Below are 21806 nucleotides of genomic sequence, written 5' to 3' on the forward strand. Positions count from 1 at the left end.
AGAAAAATACGACTTGCAACTTTACTTGAATAGTTTGCATCCAACTTAGAAAGCAAGGAATTTCCAAAATTTTCATTGTAGGGTAGGGACTAAGCGTTTGTCACCGAGTTAGAAAAAATCTGGTTTTTATGTCTGCGAAATACCCGGCGCAGATTGTAAGGTGCTGTGAACATAGCTTAAATAGTCCGTATAAAATGTAGATTGACACGAGATTTGTGCCTGGCACAATCGAAGGTGGCAATATTGGTAGTGAAACACACGAAATAGATATTTGTATAATTGTTTTGTCTTTATGTGCAAAAACATTTGACTTATAACATAAAATGTTTGGAAGATAGCTTGAGTTGTAATATGCACATTCAAAGACCCAATCTATTTATGCATTCGCAAATGAATTAACTAACTTCCGATTCGAGCATTGCCTGCTAAAAGTATGAGAAAAATGTGCCAGATAGAGTGGTATAAGAACTACAGAAAAGAAATTGGAAGGCAATTTCTTCAACGCAAAAAGGCAGCTTACAATCAAAACCATAGAGCTTCAAAATATTCACTGTGAAGATAAAAGGAAGGTCCATATTCCCCAAATGATCTGCAGTGTTTACGTAAGAGAGCATTAAAAAAACAGTGCCTTTAAACAGTTGTAATACCTTATGAATGATATTTGTAGAGGTCATTAGAGAATTTTTTTTTCAGCAGTATGATAATCTACTTTAAGCAATTCTAATGAGGAGTCATTTGCGAAAAGTAAGGGTTTAAGAACCTATCCTTGCGGCACTTCTACGGATTAGACAAGGGTCTTTTCATCGAGGGACTAGAGCCAGTATTCATGAGATCACATGCTTGCAACGGTTGCCAGCATTGTAAGCACTTCCTCGTTTTAATTCAATGCTAGGATTGCTACGTCACTGTGGCCTTGTAGTAAATTGAACATAGTAGGAGTGAAGAAGAATGGGGTCAGGAGACAAAATGATAAATTGTTAAGTATTGGGAAGGTATAAGAGACTTGAATCAGCCGCTCTAGTAATAGTCAAATAAACCGGAATCTGAACGTATGGTTTGCTCGTTAGGGAGTGGTATATGACGAATCAAAGGAAGTTACACCTAAAAAGGCTATTATGAGGCAAGCGACCTTCGTCATCATTAGGCATTGATTAAACCGCCGTTGCGAATATTACGCATAAAAGGTCGATGGCTTATCAAAGAGTTCTACTCTTAATAATATTTTGAATAGCTAGGGAGTGAAAGCTACATACAGTAATTTTCATCATACCAAAACAAAAAAGGTTGAGCCAAAGTGCATCTTTTACAAATTATAACGAAAGCACAAAGAATAAGGCGTACAAATTATGCATCTCCTTCATTAATGAGAGAGGCGACGAAAGGGAGCCATTAATAATTGCAAAGATCCTCGAGAACTGTTATAACAGAGAATTGACTGGGAAGTGACAGATGCTTCGCTCCCCCATTTCACCCCTCTCCCCTAATACGAATTTTGATCCAATTTTACTGTATGGTGTAAGATTTTAAAACATGTTTACTGATATTCTCAAGCCGTGAACAGACGCGAGGAATCCGATGATAGATTAGGGTCCTTGAAGCATCAAGATGCCTGTACTTCGACTATAGAGTTTGATAGCAATAATTGGCACTGTAGAATGCCTTGAGTATGTTGATTTGCGGAAATACCTGATGATGCTTAGCCGCTCAGGAGTGCTTTTGCAAATTCAGACCATTATACTAACAGCCCAAAGGCAGTGCTGATAAAAATGGCATTTTTATCAATTCACAACGACAGGAAAGTGAGATTACTTAATTTCTTATCGGCTTGGGTGGCGACAATGCGAAAGTTTTTCAAATCTAGCTTAAAAAAGAAATGTTAGAATCATTTATGGCGCCTGATGCCTTCAGATGCTTAATGAGAATAATGCAACGAAGAATTTTTTCAACCTTGTGATCCCGTTCTTGATTTCATGGTATGTTTTTGCGTGAGCGAAACAAGATATGTATAGTATACATACATACAATGGTATGTATAGGCAACTACAAGCACTATTAAACATACTATACTCGACTGTAAGCTATCATTTGAAATGAAAAATTATTGGGACATGAGGAGCGAACCGTTTTCATTATAAAGTGCTTATAAAAGTTTTGTCGACACCCAAAAAAATTTCTGTATTGCCGAAAGGGCGGAAACTGAGTGCTGTTCCTTAATCTCGGAAAGGGGGCCTGAATACAAAGTTACATATCAAAACTTATTTAAGCAATTAACACTATAAACACTTGTTTTAATCCATATAAAACTGTTTCTTAAGTGTTTGAAAATCATTTTCAGCACATTTACTCCATCCACTGCACTCCTACAAATTCATGTCAATGTTTTCGGAAATCAAATGTAGAAAATATTCATTTTCAAAAAGTTTGTAGCTATATTGTAGCTAATTTGTAGCTATATTTCAAAATATGTATTCATGTTAAGCAAAGAATTTTGAGTCGAAAGAATTCCCATTCTCGAACATTTTTCTCCTGCTTAAATTTTTAATCGTAGAATTACTTTCATGTTGAAACAGTTCCTGAAGCTGCACAAAGAGAGCTTTCTCAGTTGTTAGTCTGGTGTGCTTAGCATACCATTTGTTGACTAAAAATTGCCCATGGCAACAGATTAGGATCATCTTTGATTACAGCCGTATCAGCAGATAATCAAATGTCACTGGAGTGACATTTATTTGTTTATGACTTATGGTTTGACAATGCGGACGCCATGCTGGGGTCACTAAGATCATGCATTATAGCCTTGTGTTTTATATTAAATAAAACAGGTCACGTCATCCCAGAATGTGAACATGTACCTAAAAATTGCTTTTTTACAAGGTGTAAGCAAGTATATCAGGATTCCAGGGACACGGATAAACCACGGTACGAATACCTTATTAAAGCCCTGCTCAAAAGCTTCTTAAACCTTTCAATGTTATTGGAACAAGCTTGACCATCTCGGGTTATCGGAAGAGCTCGATCATCTTGGGTTATTGTAGACCTCTCGCGTTCCAAACAATTCGGGCTGTTTTGCGTTGTAGGTATTTAGCCTCCTTTCCTTCTGGCATACAAGTATAAAACTAACGAAGACAATTGTCTACTGTTCTGTAACAGAGAGCGTATTGCTTTATTGGAAAAGCTGTTGCTGTGAAAAACAGGATGGTTCTAAACATCCACATTCTAAATGCCATTGTCATACAACTTACTAACAAATTTAACCATAATGATGAAAGCAAACTCACCAACATCAAGGCGACCAGTCGAGTTCTTCTTTTTCTTCAATATAAACTCACACTTTGATCTTGAATGCACTTGTTCTGGATCAAACTCAGTGCGTTCAGTGACAGGCGAATCGACATTGCAGCTCGCTTGTCGAATGTGATTCATCTTTATGCAGAAAGGTATTTCATGACCTGGAAATTTGGAAATAGCGAACTTGATAATAGAAAATCTAAATCATAGCCACGGTTTATAAAAAAAGCATAGTAAGAGCGATGGAAACAGTCGGAGTTGATATGAGAAATCTATGTAGCGAAATAAATTGGTGGATACAAGAATTACAGGGTTATACCTAGCTTAACTTGAAAATATTGGAATTATTAACAAAATAACACACTTAAAGAAAATCCCTGGGAATGGATTTATTTATTTTCATTACTTCCACGTATAGCGAACACTAGCAAACATTAGTGAACACTAGCAAACAATCGAAGTTGATCGCATAGTTGCGTGACCGCAAAGGCAGATGGGTAGTTAGTTACAATGGCCGCTGATCTAATGAATATCATGGATGTAACAAATTGCAAGGTTCGACTGTCAAAGTAATCGAGTTTAATTCTAAATATATAAGCAAAACAAAACAAAAAGTTGGAATAAATGACCTAGTAACTCATCGATTATGGGAATGCAAGGTATTGCTCTACAATCTCCTTTTATTTAATGGTTGTGGGTAACCACCAGGGCAGTAATCGCTCTGTCTTCTTGTTTCCTGAAATGAACCCTGGCCTTGATTGTTTTTAGGAACTTATGATCAACCAGCCTGCTGTCAATGCAATCGAGTCCGTTTAATATTTTCCTATTTTAATATTTTTTGGCGGTAATACCTTTTCCAGTCAATGTGCTATATGATTTGTTTATATTTTCCATGTAAGGGTTTTATGAAATATTCTATGTGGAAAATACTTATCGTTTACGTTATTTTATGTTCTGTATTATGTTCTGTGTTATGTCGTGTGTTATGTCATGTAATGCCATGCAATGTGCTATATCATGTCATGCTACTTATGCTTATATTGTGCCTGTGTTATACTTGTGATATGCTTGTGTTATGTTATGTTATGTTATGTTATGTTATGTTATGTTATGTTATGTTATGTTATGTTATGTTACACTTACGTCATGCTTCTGTTGCGTTGTATTGTGTTGTTATGCTCGGAGAACTGAAGCTGTCCATTAACAACATGCCTTGAACAACCGGATTAAAGTGATCAACTATGAACAGCTATTGAAGGAATCTTAACATTAAAGACGTTCACTACGTAAAACGTAGCTCGTACATGTATTATCATAAGAACATAGCCTACAAGAGCCGAATCCATAGAAATAGTAAACCAGTACTAAAGTAGGAAATAGTTAAGTTGGGCCAGTTACTAAGTACATCTTATAGATTTCAGCGATGTGAATGCTACATTACGTGGATGAAATTGTATTTGGATTTCGTTCTGGAAGGTTTGTATTTTTACTATCTTTCCAAAATTTTACTTTTTCAATTTTTGAACTAAATTTTGTATAATGGTACGAAGAACATGAAGGCTTTATATAACTTAGAAGTAAGAACATATTTAGAATTTTTTAGCGTCTTTTTAAAATCTAAGAACATTGTATGCCCTGAACCAGTCGAAAGCTCTTACATGAAAATGAGAATAACATGGTTTTTCCCTGCATTCTTTCAGATAAACAAGCTTCCATGCAATTTAAGGTAATCGTACTTTAAAGGTGATTTAAACGTTCAGAATTTAAGCAGCTTTTGGTACTCCAGTATGACTTTGATTGATGATATGAAATGATCGCAACTTCTCTTGGAACCAAGTATCAGCAAAGCTGGTTGAATATTCAAGTAGATGAATTTTGCTGGAGGCATAAAGGTGATTGAAGAGTGGATTTTCATCCTACTGAGCGACTAGTTTTAAAACTGATGTGGGGCCATGCCGATAAGTTTATTCTTAGCTAAGGTTGCGTGGTTCCGGAAAATTTTGCTTGAAGCACTAGGGTGCGTTTCTCGATAGACACCACCCACGTTTCTTGTGCTAATAAGATTAAAAAGAAAATCCTATGACGAACCAAGATAAGATGGAAGGACAAATGTCGTATCCCATCATAAAAGGTGATACAGTACAATTTGTTTTCTTGTAATCTAAATGAAAATGGAACTGAGAAGCGACGTACTTTTCTGGTCATTTTAATGTTAATAAAAGGGATTATTGGCGATTAACGACCAAATCCTTTGTAAACAAAGAGTCGAACAGCCCTCCCATCATGCTAAAGCTAATGGGGAAATGGATAATTCTAAATGTCTACTATAAACTGTTCTTGTTAATCGCTAATCAATGCAGATTTACGCCGATGTAGGTATCGTCTAATTGCAAGAAGAGATGCTAATTTAAGTACGGAATAACCCAGCCACAGGAAGAATTTTATGACGTAAGAAACGTACAAATGTAAAATGGTAGAGGAACAATCAGGAAAGGCTAGGTCTGCAATGGACATGGATCATAAAGGTCATATCAATATAATGAAAACATATATATAATGAAGACATAAGCAACCGAAACCTGGATATGAAGAAACTCGACAAGAAGAGACAAGCAGTCAACTTAAACCAGGGGCGAAGCCATTCTTAGAAGGTGTAAAGAAATGATTTTTGCTGACAAAAAGGGCGTTTCTCACTCTTTAAGGATGTGGTCAAAAGATGTGTCTGTTTCAAAGTTCATACTTTAGTGCCATACTTTGAGAGTTCAGCTACTACAGAAATGTTAATATGTGATACACAATTGTTGCAAAGAGATGAGTACAAATATTGCTTCTTTTGACCGGCAAATCTCTCTAATGTACCAATGGACAAAGTGTTGGGGTACCACACCCCCGTATCGCCTCCCCCTTTTGTGAGACCCTTGACTTAAACTAGGTAACAGCATCCATTTTTTTAGAATCAAAGAATTTTTTTTCTTATTTAACTCAGTTCGTATATCTAAGGTGAATACACGGCTCTCTAGTTATCTGTTCACCATCTTTTAATATAATTTTAAGAAGATGCAAAATTCTACTAGCAAGCACACGATGTTCATAAAGATCAGCACATTAAAACTGACAGCAGATTTAGTTACAAACAAAAAAACTCACCCATCAATGGATACGCTGCGTTTTCCTTCCCTGAAACCACCCAAAGTTGAAAGTCGTTCACATCAGACCCCTGTAAGGGAAAACAGTGCAAGTAAATAAAAGGCTCTTTTGGAGCAACATATTACTTGCTACAGATTACTTGCTATTGGAGCAACATGAATAAGTATAGATTTAGAGCTTGATTGGCCATTGCATGAAAGAGCAAGAAGGAGACAGTAAAAAAGGTGACATACAGTAGTGTCCCGCATTTAAGAAACAACATTTTAGATTCCAGGTGTGACTTTCTTTTTTTATACAAAATGAGACAAACTTCAAATCAGGGTAAAATTTTAATTATAAAAATCATGTACTATCGATTAACTACTCAGACAAGACCGCTATGATTGTGATACAAAACATATCATATAAGCCTGACAAACAGCACTGTATACAGGATACACTATCTTATCAAATTGTTTGGTTATGTATTTCAAAGGTTTTAAAAGATACATAGTTTTTTTAATAATAACAACCATTACAAAACTTATATCGCATGTATTCTTACCAAAATGTCAAAAAACTGTAATATAACACAATTGTGCTTATAATTAAAGAAAATACACTTGGAAATTCTAAAATGGCCACAACTCTCCTAATTTAAAATTCAAACTCGATGCCGTATTTTCATTCTAACTCACCAAAAGACTATTTCAATCGGCAAGTCACTTTTTTAGCCTCTGAAACTTGCTCCTTACTGGAAACAGCTTAACAACTCAAAGTTATCAAGAATGAAATTTATAACAACTCTTATCGATTCAAGCGTGAATTGGATTTTTCCTCCCAGCATAGGAATAATTGACCCAAACCTAACTTGATATCCACAATAATTTGTTATGACAAATTGTGGCCGATAGCTCACCACCCATGAATAAAATTGACACAAATTGCCTTCTCGTGGTGATGATATCTTTGCTCGTATCTAATTCTCCTGTAGGTAATCTTTGATAAGATATCAGGTGATCAGGTACTGAAAATTGGAAAATCATTCTGAAATTCAAATTTATCTAAAATCCTTCAAGACCAGTGACGACTGTGGGAATTTGCCCATACAGTAGAACTTTCCTTACAACGGACACGGTCACTGTCCATTGTAAAGTGTGGATCATTTCTCGCTAGGTAATTCAAAAAGCTTACAAAACCAAAAAACTTAAGAATCAAAAAGCTCAGAAATGCGAAAAGCCAAGAAAACCAAATCGTAAAAATGCAGAATCTTTACTGTCAACAAAAAGAGAGTTTTTGCTACAAAATTGTTTTTCTGTTGTTTGGAATATAAGAAAGCTTGCAAACATTTCTTAGGGTCATGAATCATCCTTAAGTCTATATTGATGTTCTAGATCAATTTTTCAGCCATTTCAAGATTGTGACGGTCTCAAAATTGTTCTTGCCTAAACTATGGTGACGGCCTTTTTGCCCCCCATTCTTCCCTCAATAGAAAGGTCGATTGTCGTTTGTATTGCAGTAAAGTTATGTAAGCAGTGTAACGATTCTCAAGTATGCATCAAGACTTTCTCAAATATTACAGCGCCCTCGTTGATAACAGCACTTCGTGTATTGAGGAGGATACCCTGTCTAAACATTGCTATTATTATTACTATTATTGTTATTATTTGACTAAAAGAAACTAAACGCTATAATGGAAAAATCTCGATCACCATTTGTGGCTAAACTTTCTTTATTACACCTACCCCACCCCCCAGTTAAAGATGTAAGAATTGGAAATGCCGGTTTGTACTTGTATGCCCTATCATTTTCCAAATTGTTTGAGCTGTTAGGATATTAAAAATATAGAACCAGAAAGGAATGTTAATACTTGCCAATTATAATCTATGATTACCCAACATCGACACAACCAATGGCTTACACTTATAGGCTTAATTCTAATTTTTAAATTAATTTCAAGAAAAGCAAATATTTAGCAACATGAATGAGACAGGGCCTGATTGCAAAGACGGCGATTGAGGGCTGACAGTCTTTCGACTTCTGGTTAAATAAAAAATATTGAAGAAAAATTGACCATAGGTAAATTAATTTAGAGTGCTTTACATTGGCCGTGTTATTTCTACTTGATCACCACCAACCGAAAAGAAAACGAGCACGAATAGTTTCACCTTTGTCGACTAAATACGCTCTTTTTCTTTCATAGGAATGTTGTTTATAAGAATATTCAGGATCAGAATCATCCAATTCTTAAGAATATTAAAGAATATTGCCCAGACTCAACATTTGTGTCTCATCTTTTAGCAGATGTTTTGGGATGTTTTTTGCAGCAGGGAAACGCAGAATTGATCTATCTGGTTTTTCAAAAAACATGGTTTTTGTTTAAGAGCAGGCGGTGTTCCCCTAAAACCATATCAGATTTGAAAAAAAGAATGCTTTGAGAAGATATTCAGGCTCAAAATAAAACTTTCTTAAGAATATCGAGGCTGGAAACATTCATAGTATTCTTATTAACAGAAGATTCTTTCTAACAACAAGCACTAAGTCTTCTTTTGTTTTTTGTGCATCGATCAATTTGATAGCCTTGTAAAACGAAAAGCAATAAACCAGTTACCAGGAACAATATCACTGAAATACCGACCCTACAATTCGTGCATTTCCCGGGAACAGTGTCCTCAAAGGGACTACCATCAACGAAAAATTCTTTTTGGAACACTTTGTGACGAAACGTTCAATTTTGTTTCTACAGTGATTCTGGCATGCAGTTTTCAAAGCATAAAATGTCCTGTTGATTCTAGTTTCAGTGTAGACTTGAGACGACTTAAAATACAACTGCAACTCATTCCTCCAATATCACCTATCAAATTTTTCGTTACTCAAAATTTATAACAATATTTCTAGTACTGCCTTTAGACTAGTGTAGGCAAACTTTATTTGGGAGAAAAAGAGTCGGTATGATACAAAATGGCTCATTGATACATAAATTCTCCTAATTTAATACTAAAGTCTTGAATATTCATGACTGAATCGGATGACAAAACCAATTCCAATTCTGGAATCTCTCTAAATTTTCATAACTTGATTATGAGAGGCGAATCACTCTTTTTTTTGACTAAGTTCGAGATTTTTTTGACTAAAAAGATTTTTAAGAATTTTTCGGGGATTTTTCTTGAGAACAAAAGGATTTTCGCCAAATGTATACGAGATTTTTATAAAGTGATATGCCCTTCGCTTGAATCAGAGTCTGTTCGCTATCAAACTTATTCCCTAAATCATGGTAATAAACCAGACGGTTAAATGCCAAAAAACCCCTTACAAATAACAAAATATTGTTTAGTTCGTTTGACCAATCTTGCTGGAATCTTTTACGAGAATTGAAAGAAAAGAATATTTACTTGTCACTCTGGTAAACATTGAGCATTTTGGATCTTTTTTCAAATTTCATGATATTTGAATTCAAAGAGAATTCGATGGAGAGCATTAAGAAGCTGTGAAAGGCCCCATAATTATGCGTTACTAGTAGCCCCTGAAAGGGTCAAGTTATCAGATAAATCAGGTTCGAAAGTTGGTTGCACCACAGCTTACCAGCAACATATGCATGAAATTAATAACAGATAAATCATGGGAAAGGTAAATTGTGCTACATACCGCAATGCCAAAACCCTGCAATGCCATGTTGACTACAGATTTGACGTCGTCTTCATTTGACACTGGCAGTGACAATGGCTGTGGAAAGAAAACTGCAAAGGTCAGTAAGGATGTCAATCGGTGAAGCTTGTGATGAGCAAATGAAAGACACTTAAACAAGGTCACGTGAAATAAAGGTGAAAAATTGCACGACGAATTGGCATGGATTTAGACTAAGCACACCAAGCACAGGAAAGGTCAAGACAAACGTGACTGGAAGATGTTGTGATTTACCGATAAATTAGGAAACAGAAAGGAAATACAAGCGAACAGCTGGATGACACCTAAAAAGACATTTGTAAAACAAGAGCGAAGTTATGGACTTTTGAAAACCTCTTTTAACCAAAGGCGTGCTTCCATTTGGGGTGCAAATAAAAAAGCTCCAATCTCAATGTTTTAACAATTTTACTCATTTCCTTTCAATTGCTATCGATTTTCATATTCTAAAAAGATATATGGCTAATGGTCGTGGAAAATTAATGCCAAGTTAAAAGATCAAGTTACAAATGACAATTATTCATTCGTTTATCTATTTATTCATTTACTTTTGTGCATTTAAATAATGTTCTTAGGAAAGCAAGTTTCATCGCAAAAAGAATTTACGAAACTGTAAATGGCCTACAGGGAAAAATTCAAGAATATCCACAAGGCCTGTGATGTTAAAAGTACGTACATTCTTTTTTAAGAGAACCAGTAAAGAGAAGTTCAGGCTGGTTGTCCTTTATTTTAATGCTTAATATGTTCTTAAATTATTAGGGTGCAAGCAGTGCAAGGGCTAGCTATTGTGCTCAAGGTGAGTGTTCAAGACATTTGCCGTCAAAGCCAAGATGGCAAATAACTCCTCGTTTTCGAGATGGAATTCTTTAAAGGGGTTTCATTATTTTGTTCAAAATTACTCTTAACTTTTGACCAATTTTGAGGCTTGTTTTCAATTTTGAGATCTTGATCATAAAAAATGAGTGTATATATTTCTGTAACATTTCAATCAGAAAAAAATTAATTTTGCAAGGTATTGCTTTTGGATTGCTTGAAAAAACAGACAAACAAACAAACAAACAGACAATCAAATATAGTGGAAAAAGTAGCACCCTTGATAGGAATCAAAAGAATTTATATGAGAATGCGATCCTTCATCTAAAAACTTAAAGATGCCTTACGGCACTTATAACTGGCGCTGGTGAAAACAAATAAAAAACGTTTCGTCAACTTCGAAAAAATTTCCTTGAATGTCTCCCTTCTATCAATTGCTTTATTATTTAGCGAAAAAACAAATGGGGACAGATACTTACAGCACTGTTTTTCTGGATCGTATCTCTGAAAATAATTCTGATTGGGACAGTTCTTCCTCCTTCGATGGCTCGTTGTTCTTCAATGGTCCTGTGAAGACATGGAGAGCAAACCAAATTAGCATACGCAACGTAGTCACTATTTGATCTAAATTTAACCAAGCCAAATGGAAATTTCGATTCTTGTCCCAAATATTCCACAAGTCAAGCTCCAATGCATAACATTAAAAAGGCGATTTTCCAAGTCATCCCTATAAACTTTGTGTTGTCATTATTTCAGCACCCTGTCTAACATCGACAGCGTTAGTTAAACCCCCTGCTTATTTGCGGTTATAATACTAAATCACAGGATTTCCACCACTGAAATTTTTGGTAGATTCCTAGACAGCCAGTCACTTGCACCTACCTATATAGCCTACATGATCGAAAGCAGTTAGTTAATGAAGCAATTACCAAGGTCAAATAGGAAAACTTGCGTTGTAACAGAGATTGTGACCGAAAGCGCCTACGTGTGTGTGCATCAAGCTAAGTAACTCCCCGTTTCCCGTCAAAGTTAAGCGTTGAGGTATCGTTTGTCTGCAGGAACTTTGGCACCCTCGCATCTCTTGTCCGACTACTACTCTGTAGTCATTTGGACAAGGCCTCATTGCAATTTAATTCTATTGGGGTTGGGCATGAGGCACTTTCTGAAAGTCTCTGACACTTTCTCAGTTTGAAATCATGTAAGGACAGAAAAATTTCCGCCAAACGCTATGAATTTGACAATAGGAAGGGGCATGTCTAACCTGGTCCCCAGGAGACAATGCTACTGAACGTAGCTATGTTTCAGAGCCTTTAGCACAATCAAGTTTATTCAAAACATGCCAAAACAAAGTTTTTTTCCTTTAAAAAATAATTTCTATTCCCCGTACCTAAAGACATTTTTTGACATTTTTTTAGCTTTTTCTCCACAATAGGGATGGAAATCTTAGGTCAAATTTAACCAAGTGCTATAGGAGGATAAAACGAAATTCATTTTTTATTCCTACTGTCATGTTTGGTTTACCTTATAATACCATGTTGGATAAAAACGCCCACGTATGGCTCTCGGCTACCAAAACATGTACCTTAAGCTGTTCCGTTGACCGTTTGCACGATTAGAGACCAAACATTGAAAAAGGGCATTTTGTGTGTGAATCGAACTGGCAATGCAAAATTTTTCCGAACTGGCAAAATACCGATGACTGAAACTGAATTCTAGAAATAAAATTCAATCATCGAAAGCAAAGCAAGAAACAGATTAAGTTAGGTTTGTGGTAGCTGCTTCTATACAAGACAAGTTGGAGCCTTTCCTCTTGAGGTGTGGCTAAAATCTTTGCTACCCATTGCGCAAGTTTTTGTGCAGTTTTTTGCCAAACCTGGCCACCAGTCGTAATATTTTATAACCTGGTAAATGTATCCTGGAATGCTTTTTAATCGTACTCTCGTAACGACTCTAGTCTCTCATTACAACTGGAAGAGTAGGCGTGGTTGTTTTAATGGATGTTGTAAATAAAGGTGCAATTTCGCAATATAAATCATCAAATAAAGCCTTTACAACCTATTTACAAGCCTTCACAACCTACAAGGCTTTCGAATTATAAAACGCAACCCCTCCCCCTGAAAGGTAAGCACAAAGATTAATTATTTTGATCTATATTCAAGCTTTGCACAAACCAAACTGGGTCGAATTTGCAAATTATTATTTTCAAGGTCTCCATATTCTTAAACTAGGTAGAAGATATGAATAGAAATAAACTGAGTAGAGAAAATACTTTATAAAAGAATACGAAAAAATAACAGATATTGACCTCCTCTTTCAAATCACGTATTATGCAACTGGCAGACGAGTGCTGGGTTCTTTAAAATACTCTCACTGTTCTCGGTGAGATGAATTCAAAAAAGCCCACAGGTACCCTGAGAATGTTTGCAGTGAGACATTAAGTACAATCGTAAATTCAAAATGGACCTTAGTTCCATATTGATACAAAAGTTGTGATTGAGCTTTCTTTAATAGAGATGAGAAAGCAGGCTGCTCTCAAATACTTTGCGAATAGATAGGGGCCTAATTTTTCCGAATTTTGAAATCAAAATGAATGATCGAGTATTGGAATTAGTAAGCGAGGAAAAAGCTGATAATTAAAAAAGCAGGCTGTAATAGTAAGACATAAGGTAGTTTGTGAGTTAGTTACTGTTGTAACTCCATGATCGCTCCATGATTGACCATGGGCTCCGACACAGGTTTGAAAGTTGGGGGGGGGGGGCAAAGAAAAATTCAACACCAATAACAAAATATTTTAAAAAAGCTCAATTGTTGTGCAAAAAGTGGGAGGCGATGGCCCCTAGCCCCCTTTCGTCGGAGGCCCTGTTGACTGGTGTCTGATGTACAAACAAACTTGCATTCTTCTGTCTTTTGCTATAGACATTTTTTAGATAATTTCAGCCGAGCTAAACAGTTTATCCTTTAACAAAACAGCTATGATTTACTCGGATAAAGCTTCTTTGCTTAAACGAGCAAGTTATAATTGATATTATCACTTATTTAAAGAAGAAAAAAGATAAAAAGAAAAATTTTTCCGAGAAACGAACCGGAAGTCAGTTTTAATCTACCCAGAGAACTTCTATGAACTCCATATCAACCTTTGTTAATCTGAAACAGGCGTTCTTCCAAGTCACTTCTTGATTTTTCCAAGTCATTTCCCGGCAGCTTGTAATGACTATGATTAATTTCCTCCGAGATTCATCATAATTATCTTATCTATCATCAAGGATTATAACGCAATTTGGATGAAAAGAATAGCGCTAATGCCTAAAGAAAAGAGCCTCGTTCAACCATTCACGTTTCCATGTGGGGTCGAAAGTTCCTTTGCTAAGGTAGAAAAACCGGAACTAAAAATGATATAACGACTAACCAAGGTCAAAAAAGAGGAACCGATAATAACAACTTTCAGACTTAACGTGGTTAAAAATGACATAAAAAGTGTTGAATGATAACTAAAATTATACATTTCTTATCTTAATTATCGAACAATCTTATTTTCATTACACAGCCTTTCATGAAATTCGATGATTCTGCTGTTGAAAAGCTTAGAAATATTCAACAATGGAAAAAAATATTGAGGCTATAGTGAAAGATAACAAGAAGTCAAAATTAGGCACGTCTCGGAATGAAATACAGGCCCTTAAACGTCTTCCCCCAGCCCCTAAAAACTACACCCCTGAGCAGAAACAAAACTCCGTTCTAGTTTTCAATTTGTTCGTCGTGAAGGTTTTCAACTGTCGTTTTTCAACAAAATTCACGAATTGCTGTTTCAAAAAAATTTGGAAGCTACAAAAAACCTGATATGTAATTTTTAAGTACTGGGAGTTTCTTACGAACAAGTGTTGTTCACCGTACAAAAATGTAGGCGGTATAATTAAATAGATGCTGAAATGGTATTGATGACGATAGTTTCTGACACCTGCCTTGCTTTGCCCTCTATGGTAAAGGGTACTGCAATCGACTTGAACTTAAATTTCGCGAATAAATACCCACGAAACCCGCGAGATTATTTGAGCGTTTGAAAAAAGTCCTCGTTTTATCGAGCTTTGAATGTGAAATCAATATGCAATTTACATCAAAATGTAACGAGGAGTAAAATAATATCACTGAAGATTTCTTACTTTTTGAGGACGTTCCACCATAGAGTCTTGTCTTCAGTAGTGCTAGAACAAAGGAATTCAAAGTCACAGTCTGTTTTAGGGTTAAAATCCAACTTATCAGTTCCATAAACTGTTCTTAAATATTTGATCATTGTTGAGATGGTTTATCCAACGCAGGCCTAAACCACGATATTAGAAGCTGACTGAACCGCTCAATAGGAGCGGCCTACAGAAATGACCTAATTCCGCAATAACATGCTCAAACGTCCGTTTTCACCATGCAACGTATAAACTCCGGAACATAAAAAGACCGTCGAGGGCTTAGCGTATTGACAATTGTTGCCAGGAGCTGAATTGTACTATGTTTTGTTCGACCTTGTTTATTTGCACTGAAGTCCTATCTAAAATATAAACACGCTGTTCAAAGATTAAAAAGACCGACATGAAGTCCATTATTTCAAATTTTCAATATGTTCTGCTTATTTTTGCTGCATTACTCGTCTGAGGAACCGCCAAACAGATTATTCTAGGCCAAATGAAAGGTACGTTTTTTGTGTTGCGCGATTCTTTTGCTAACAACTAAAGAACTAAGTGGCAAATAGAGCTTACCAACTGCCTTTGGGTAAAAATCATTCCTGATCAGAGAAGAACCTAATGCTGGACAATTCCCAACTGTTGGTTAATTAACGAGAATACTTTCACAAGAAACCGAAAATTAGAGAAACATTGACACAAAAAACAAGGGACCTTTGTATTTCTGAACAACAAAATTTCTCGAATATTACGAAGAGAAATGTGTGTCGCCAAAGGATAGGCCTTGTGCCCCAAACAAGGAACAGGGAGTTTTAACCTGCAGTCACCGTCATACACTGTCACTAAAAAACTAGTCACAAAAATGACAAACATAAGGCTAAATTCTGGGTCAAAAGAATCTAACTCCAACAATGTCATAGTCACAGCAACCCGACAAAAAATAAGGGCGATAAGCTACAATAACTGGTTTACTTTCTATCTATATAACCCCTCTCTATTAGGGTACAAGGGTACCTGTCTATAACCCTTCTCTATTTTACGTGAATGAAGATGCAATCTGCCTGAAAATAGCTGCTAAATCAGCAACCGATTCGGACAAAAACAAATGCACAAATGCAAATGAAAATTTTTATACTAGCAGTTTTAAATTTTTCAAGAAAATCTTTCAATGAAAAGGAAAAGTAATGAAGGAATTCGATTAATATGGTAATCTCTTTGTTGAATTCTGTTCTCTAATAAGCCTTATTTCAGAGAAAGACCATTTTTCCCCTCACGCCATTTAAACTTTGAGTTAATACGCCTCTTTGAGCTTAATATAACTTCTAGATAAAAGGGTTTTTGGAGGGAAAGTTATTGCAAATCCTACGGAACAACTGTATTTGCTATCACTGTCAGAATAGGATTCTGCTAATGTTTAAGGCTTCAAAGTTGACTAGTAAAATCAAGATTACATTAGACAAATTATTTACAGAGCAAATGTGATCACTGACCTCGGAAATAATTGACATAAGACAGGTTAGGTCAAATTTGTTTATGTTAATATAAACACTGAAAAGATTGAAAGTATAAGCCAAACCGATCCTCATAACAAACTCACTTGTGATCGTTAATTCTTTCTAGGGATCTTAAAGCCTCTTAAAATATCTGTATCATTGAAGTTGAAGTTTACAGTGAATGATTTTGCGAATATGTTGAAAAGCAGCATTGGAGTATTTCTAAGGAAGTATAAAAAGTAGCGAGAAATGTATTTTACCCCGATGGCCAATAGGTTTTCAGTTGTGGTGCCACTTCATGGTAAACGACGTTAAGTATTGGTATTTCAAAATGTAAGAGTATTTTCAAAGGAACATGTTGCCCCCTTCTCCTTTCAAGCCACCCCTTGTAACCTAGGAGTAAACAAGGGGACCATACTATTCGATGAATCCTACAAAGGGAATACTGTAGTTGCTGCTTAAATCGTGTTCTTTGCAACAGGAAAATGGAAAGCATCGGTATTGTGGATTCATATCCTAACTCTAAGCCCACCTCCCTCTCCCTGATGACGCGGTTATATTTTTGCCATGGTGTTTTTCCTTTGAACGCACTATGATGAGTCCAGGTTTTACTAAGGCAATGACTGACTTCATATCACGACTTGTGAAATATGTGATGTGAGCTTTACGTAAAATTTAGTCTAGATCTGTCCTTTGGCCTTGAGGTTTGGTAAAATTGATGGTCAGTGTTTGGAAAAATGACAGGGGCAAATTTGAGTAAGATTAAGGAAGGCATAAAACCTTACTTTTTCAATGGACTAAACAATTTATTAAATGCGCTCTTCTAGACACTCAGGAATATTAATATTGAAAATTCTATTGAGAGAGCGTAGGCGTGCATTGCGCGGCGTCTTAGTGGAGCCTTGAAAATATCAACTTAAAAATTACTCAAACTGATGCGAATGCTCTCCAAAACACAAGGGGTCATCCACAAAAAGGAATCCGAAATCAAGTAAACCGCTACACAGAATGGATCACTAATACTCATACTTCATCTTCATCCAAGGCCGGATGAGATATATAAGATATATTTATATATGGAAAGGATTAAATCTTGTATCCAGCCTTTACAAGCAAAATAAAATATGGTTCAAGATTTATTTCGCGTGTTTTTGTGCAAGAGCTATCAAAAACCCTTTAATTTCTATAAGAAAATTTCTTATACAAGTTGTAGCAAAGTTCCTTAAATAAATGTTTCTTGCAAATATTTATAATTTTATGTAATTTTAATCGGCATGTTTTCCTGCTCTTCAGATAGAATAAGCACTATGATTTCAGCGGACAAAATATGGACATTTTCAAGGATTAAAACCATTTTCCGGGTCAGAAACGGGATACGAATTCTCGTAAAACATGTCCACTTGGGGCTCCTCTAGCTCTCCAGCTGGCTACAATGAGTTCTGAACCACCTAATAAATCTTTTGTATATATGGTGCAATTGCTATAACTTGACAAGGGCGCGCATAGGAGACGGGAAGGAGGTCTCGTTTCCGTCTTATCGGTGTGACGCATACTCGCCGTGATAACTGGCAGTTCATAAAATTTATGCAGTGCTTTAGAATCAAGGAACTACATATGGCAAGTCCATAGTTTATTGCGACTAGTCAAAAATACACATACACATTGAAGAGGAAGCTAGGCATATACGATCCCTTTCCTCAGAAATGTTTCTGTTAAATGACAACTATTTCAGTTTTTGTGGATTCAAAATTCTTTTTTCGGCAGATTCTATATCGTACAGCTTGTTACGCAAATTGAGGTACACACGATGTACTGCGTACACTCATTGAAAGTAATCACATCACGTGAAATTTGTTCCGGGGCGTATTTCATGTGATAAAATACGAAATCAATGAGTATCAGGCCACGTGACAATAACATGTAATCAACTGTGTGCGCTGCTTGTGATTTCAAAGAGGTTTTGGTTCCCTTTCCTTCTACAAACAAATGACGTTTGTTTCATTCAAAATTTAATTATTCATCATACCCAACGACACAAAAAAATAGCAGTCAATAACCGAGGAAGTCAAATTGAAGTAAACGCACACCTTAATAACAAATGTGGATTTACCTTGCCTTAGCTATACGAAACTGCCAATAAACAAGGCAGAAAATTCCTAACTAGGCTTCAACAAAGAGCAAAACAACACCTGATTGCTTATACCACTTAAATTCTAAGTTAGGTATCAGGATTTTATCATTGCTGTAATTACACAACTTGTGCAACAAAATCATAAATATATTTAATAAAAAGGATTTCTTCAGACACTGCTGTTATTGAAGATTGAAAATGGTGCTACATCACAAGCAGATTTGTCGTGAAGCATGCCTTATACGTTAATATCTCTTTTTTTCGAGGAATGAAGACAGGCACGGTTGTTGTGTCGCCAGAAATGTAGGTGGGGGTACGATAACACATTTTTTTTAAATTATTGCATAGATTTACATCTTGAGGGAGGCATAATCTGACAGCAATTCATGGTGTCTATACAAGGAAATTTCAATAAAGCTGAGCCTGGCAACCCATAGCTAAGCTTGGAAATACTCTTTTCACTTAGACGAGTAAGAAATACAAGAAATGGTCGTAGCGCACAAACGGTTGCCTTTCGGGGCATGACGTAATTGATATCGGAAGAAAACAAATCATGCCGACGGAACGAAGGTCACGCAATTTTTGTGTAGTGTGCTATGTAAGAAGTGCCTAAACAAATATTACTCAGCATCGTAAAATGAAAGGAAATAATGCACCATGAGTTATTATTGCTGCGAAATTAAACGCATCGAAAGTGGGACAACCGATCGATGCGACACCCCTTCCCAGAAAGAGGAAGGTAGAAGAATTGACCAGGGTGGGGGGGGGGGGGCAGCTCACAAAGGTTAGTTTCTCAGTGCACTCATTTGGAACCGTACAAAATAAACTTTTATATCATAAACTGTATTCGAATGTACTCCAGCTATATAATAGTCCAGTAGCTAAGAACTTTTTCAAATGAAAAACAATATTCAAACTTTTCAGATTTGACGACAAAAGTCGAAACACCCACAGACCTATTGTACCTAAGGTTTGGAACATGATGTAAAATCTCTCATAACACGAAATGATATCATTAGCTTTTCGTGTCCCTAGTCTCTTGGTGAGAAAATCTACAAGGGCAAAATACTGCTTTGTGATACCTCTAACACTGCCTTCAAGGGGATAAAGAATCCAGCTATGGTTCATTTATCCTCTCGAAGAATAGTGCTGTGGTTCTTTTAATGTTGTATAATTATTATGATTATGATTTTGTGACGATTAAATCGGTTTATTCCTGGAATGACACAGTGCATTGACAAATAAGCTTCCATTCATCGCGCCATGATACTTCAGTGAACACAAATTAAGCACAGTTAACTTAAGAAAGAGCCAAGAACCCGTCAGGCTGATCTCTTTCATTCAAAATGGTTACTACACTTAACTACTTAAGTCAACTTGACAGAAAGCAGATATGCCTTTGCGACACTTTCTCACGAACTATCCAGATCTTTGGAATTAACCCTGACACGAACCGAATTAAGACGACAATTCATTACGAATTGCCGAAATCCTCCAAAATCTGTTAGCTGAGGACTGACTTCTAACATAAAGAAGGCATATCTTGTTTCTGTCCGGAGTTGAACAAAATTTGAAATAAGGAAAAAAGAGGGAATTAGAAGGACACTAGCATTTCTCTTCGAGAGGAAGAGCATGATCTGGAGCCCGTGTCTCTGCTGACCGAAATATAACTTAAAGATTCTTAAAATTTAGAGGTTTGAATAGGAAAGTCGAAGAAGAGCGATTATATGTGATGAAATCAAGGTTTAGCAACATCCTTCCATTGACATAATTTACTTGCAGTCAATTTTTGGCATTGCCGGATAAAAGCAAAATTGATTTTCGTCCAAATGCTTCCTGGAATTATGGAGAATGGATTTGCCCTTAAGTGTCTGGGTCTGCAAGCTTGCTAGCTTAGATCACCTCGCTGAAAAATGGTATACATCAGTGAAACTTCGTAAAACCCGTAGAAGAAAAACTCTGCTACTGGGCAAAAATAATTTTTCTTAGGGGGTTGGGAGTCGGGTGGCAAAATTATTGATCACTAGCCTTCGCGCTCAATCTAAAAAGGAATTCTTTCTTTAGAGTTTCAACAAATCTATTCAATCTCAAACCATTGATATCTAGTTTTATTGATTAAAATATTTGATTGTTTACGGGATTATACTAGGGTTCCTTTACTTATTGGTAGTTTTTGATGTTATATGGTAATTACATTTTATCAGAGGGCCCTTTGAAAATAGCTTCTGCTGAAGGGCATCCCTTTTTGAGAGAAATAAACTATGAAAATATGAAGATAGGAAAGAGGTTAGTCATTAAAAACCGTTCACAATTTGCCTACTCAAACTGGGTAAAGCTCGCAAATCACCCAGAACGGTAAAAGAACACGGCCGTCCACCTCCCCCCTCTAGAAATTCACCTCTTCCCACCAACATTGTTCCTCTATCTGAAACTCGTAAAGGGGTGCACCTCAGCATGTCGCAAAGACATTTATATCTAAATGAAATAAGAAAATTTGTATACCTAAAAGTTGCCACGTAGCTGACAGTGGGCCATCCGACGACAAACGATTTGTTTGGAGCGACAGTAGACTCGCAGACGCCATCAATTGCGCTCTGCAACCACAATTCACTGACTGGCAGTCTCAACTTCAACTTGAACGATGCTCCTGACCTATGCCACAAAAGAGAAAGTAAGTTTCATATCAACTGTAAAGAAATTGGTTAAACCAAAATATGACCTATCACTAAATTATATCACATATCCAATCTTGCAATGTATAGAGTGGATCATAAGGATGCAGAAATCAGCTGTTACTAATGCGATAGACGAGCAAAGGAGTAGGATCTCCTTAACAACATACGATGCATTTACGCCTTTTTGCGTAAATTACTTGAAAATGGTTGCTCCAAATGTCTTTTAACGTCCTGAGCATTAACACAGAGAGCCCCTAAATAGAGGCTTGCTTACATAGAATGCTGTATTATCAAAAAAGGAAAAAAATCGTTGATTGCCCTTAATTCATTATTTCGTGCCATTATACCAAAGCATTGGTCCAAGGCGTCACTTTAGGCCTGAAAATGCTTCAAACTAAAGTTGTCTGTTGTAATAATATATTATGAAAAAATA

The 21806-nt window shown here is 36.2% G+C and overlaps 1 protein-coding gene across 4 annotated transcripts in view; it reads right to left on the minus strand.

Annotated features, from left to right (window-relative positions):
* The window catches only part of LOC135685764 (uncharacterized), a 79796-nt gene that overhangs the window by 21498 nt on the left and 36492 nt on the right, over positions 1-21806 (minus strand). For all 4 annotated transcript variants that reach the window (XM_065201827.2, XM_065201829.2, XM_065201832.2 and 1 more), the window contains 6 exons: positions 21201-21350; positions 15063-15104; positions 11385-11472; positions 10057-10134; positions 6433-6502; positions 3276-3446 (listed from right to left, as the gene is read on the minus strand). In XM_065201827.2, the coding sequence (XP_065057899.2) occupies positions 3276-3446; positions 6433-6502; positions 10057-10134; positions 11385-11472; positions 15063-15104; positions 21201-21350 (599 nt within the window). The remainder of the gene's footprint in view (positions 1-3275; positions 3447-6432; positions 6503-10056; positions 10135-11384; positions 11473-15062; positions 15105-21200; positions 21351-21806) is intronic.

This window comes from Rhopilema esculentum, chromosome 15 (assembly GCF_057945365.1).
Source record: "Rhopilema esculentum isolate cy_ngs chromosome 15, ASM5794536v1, whole genome shotgun sequence".
NCBI lineage: Eukaryota > Metazoa > Cnidaria > Scyphozoa > Rhizostomeae > Rhizostomatidae > Rhopilema > Rhopilema esculentum.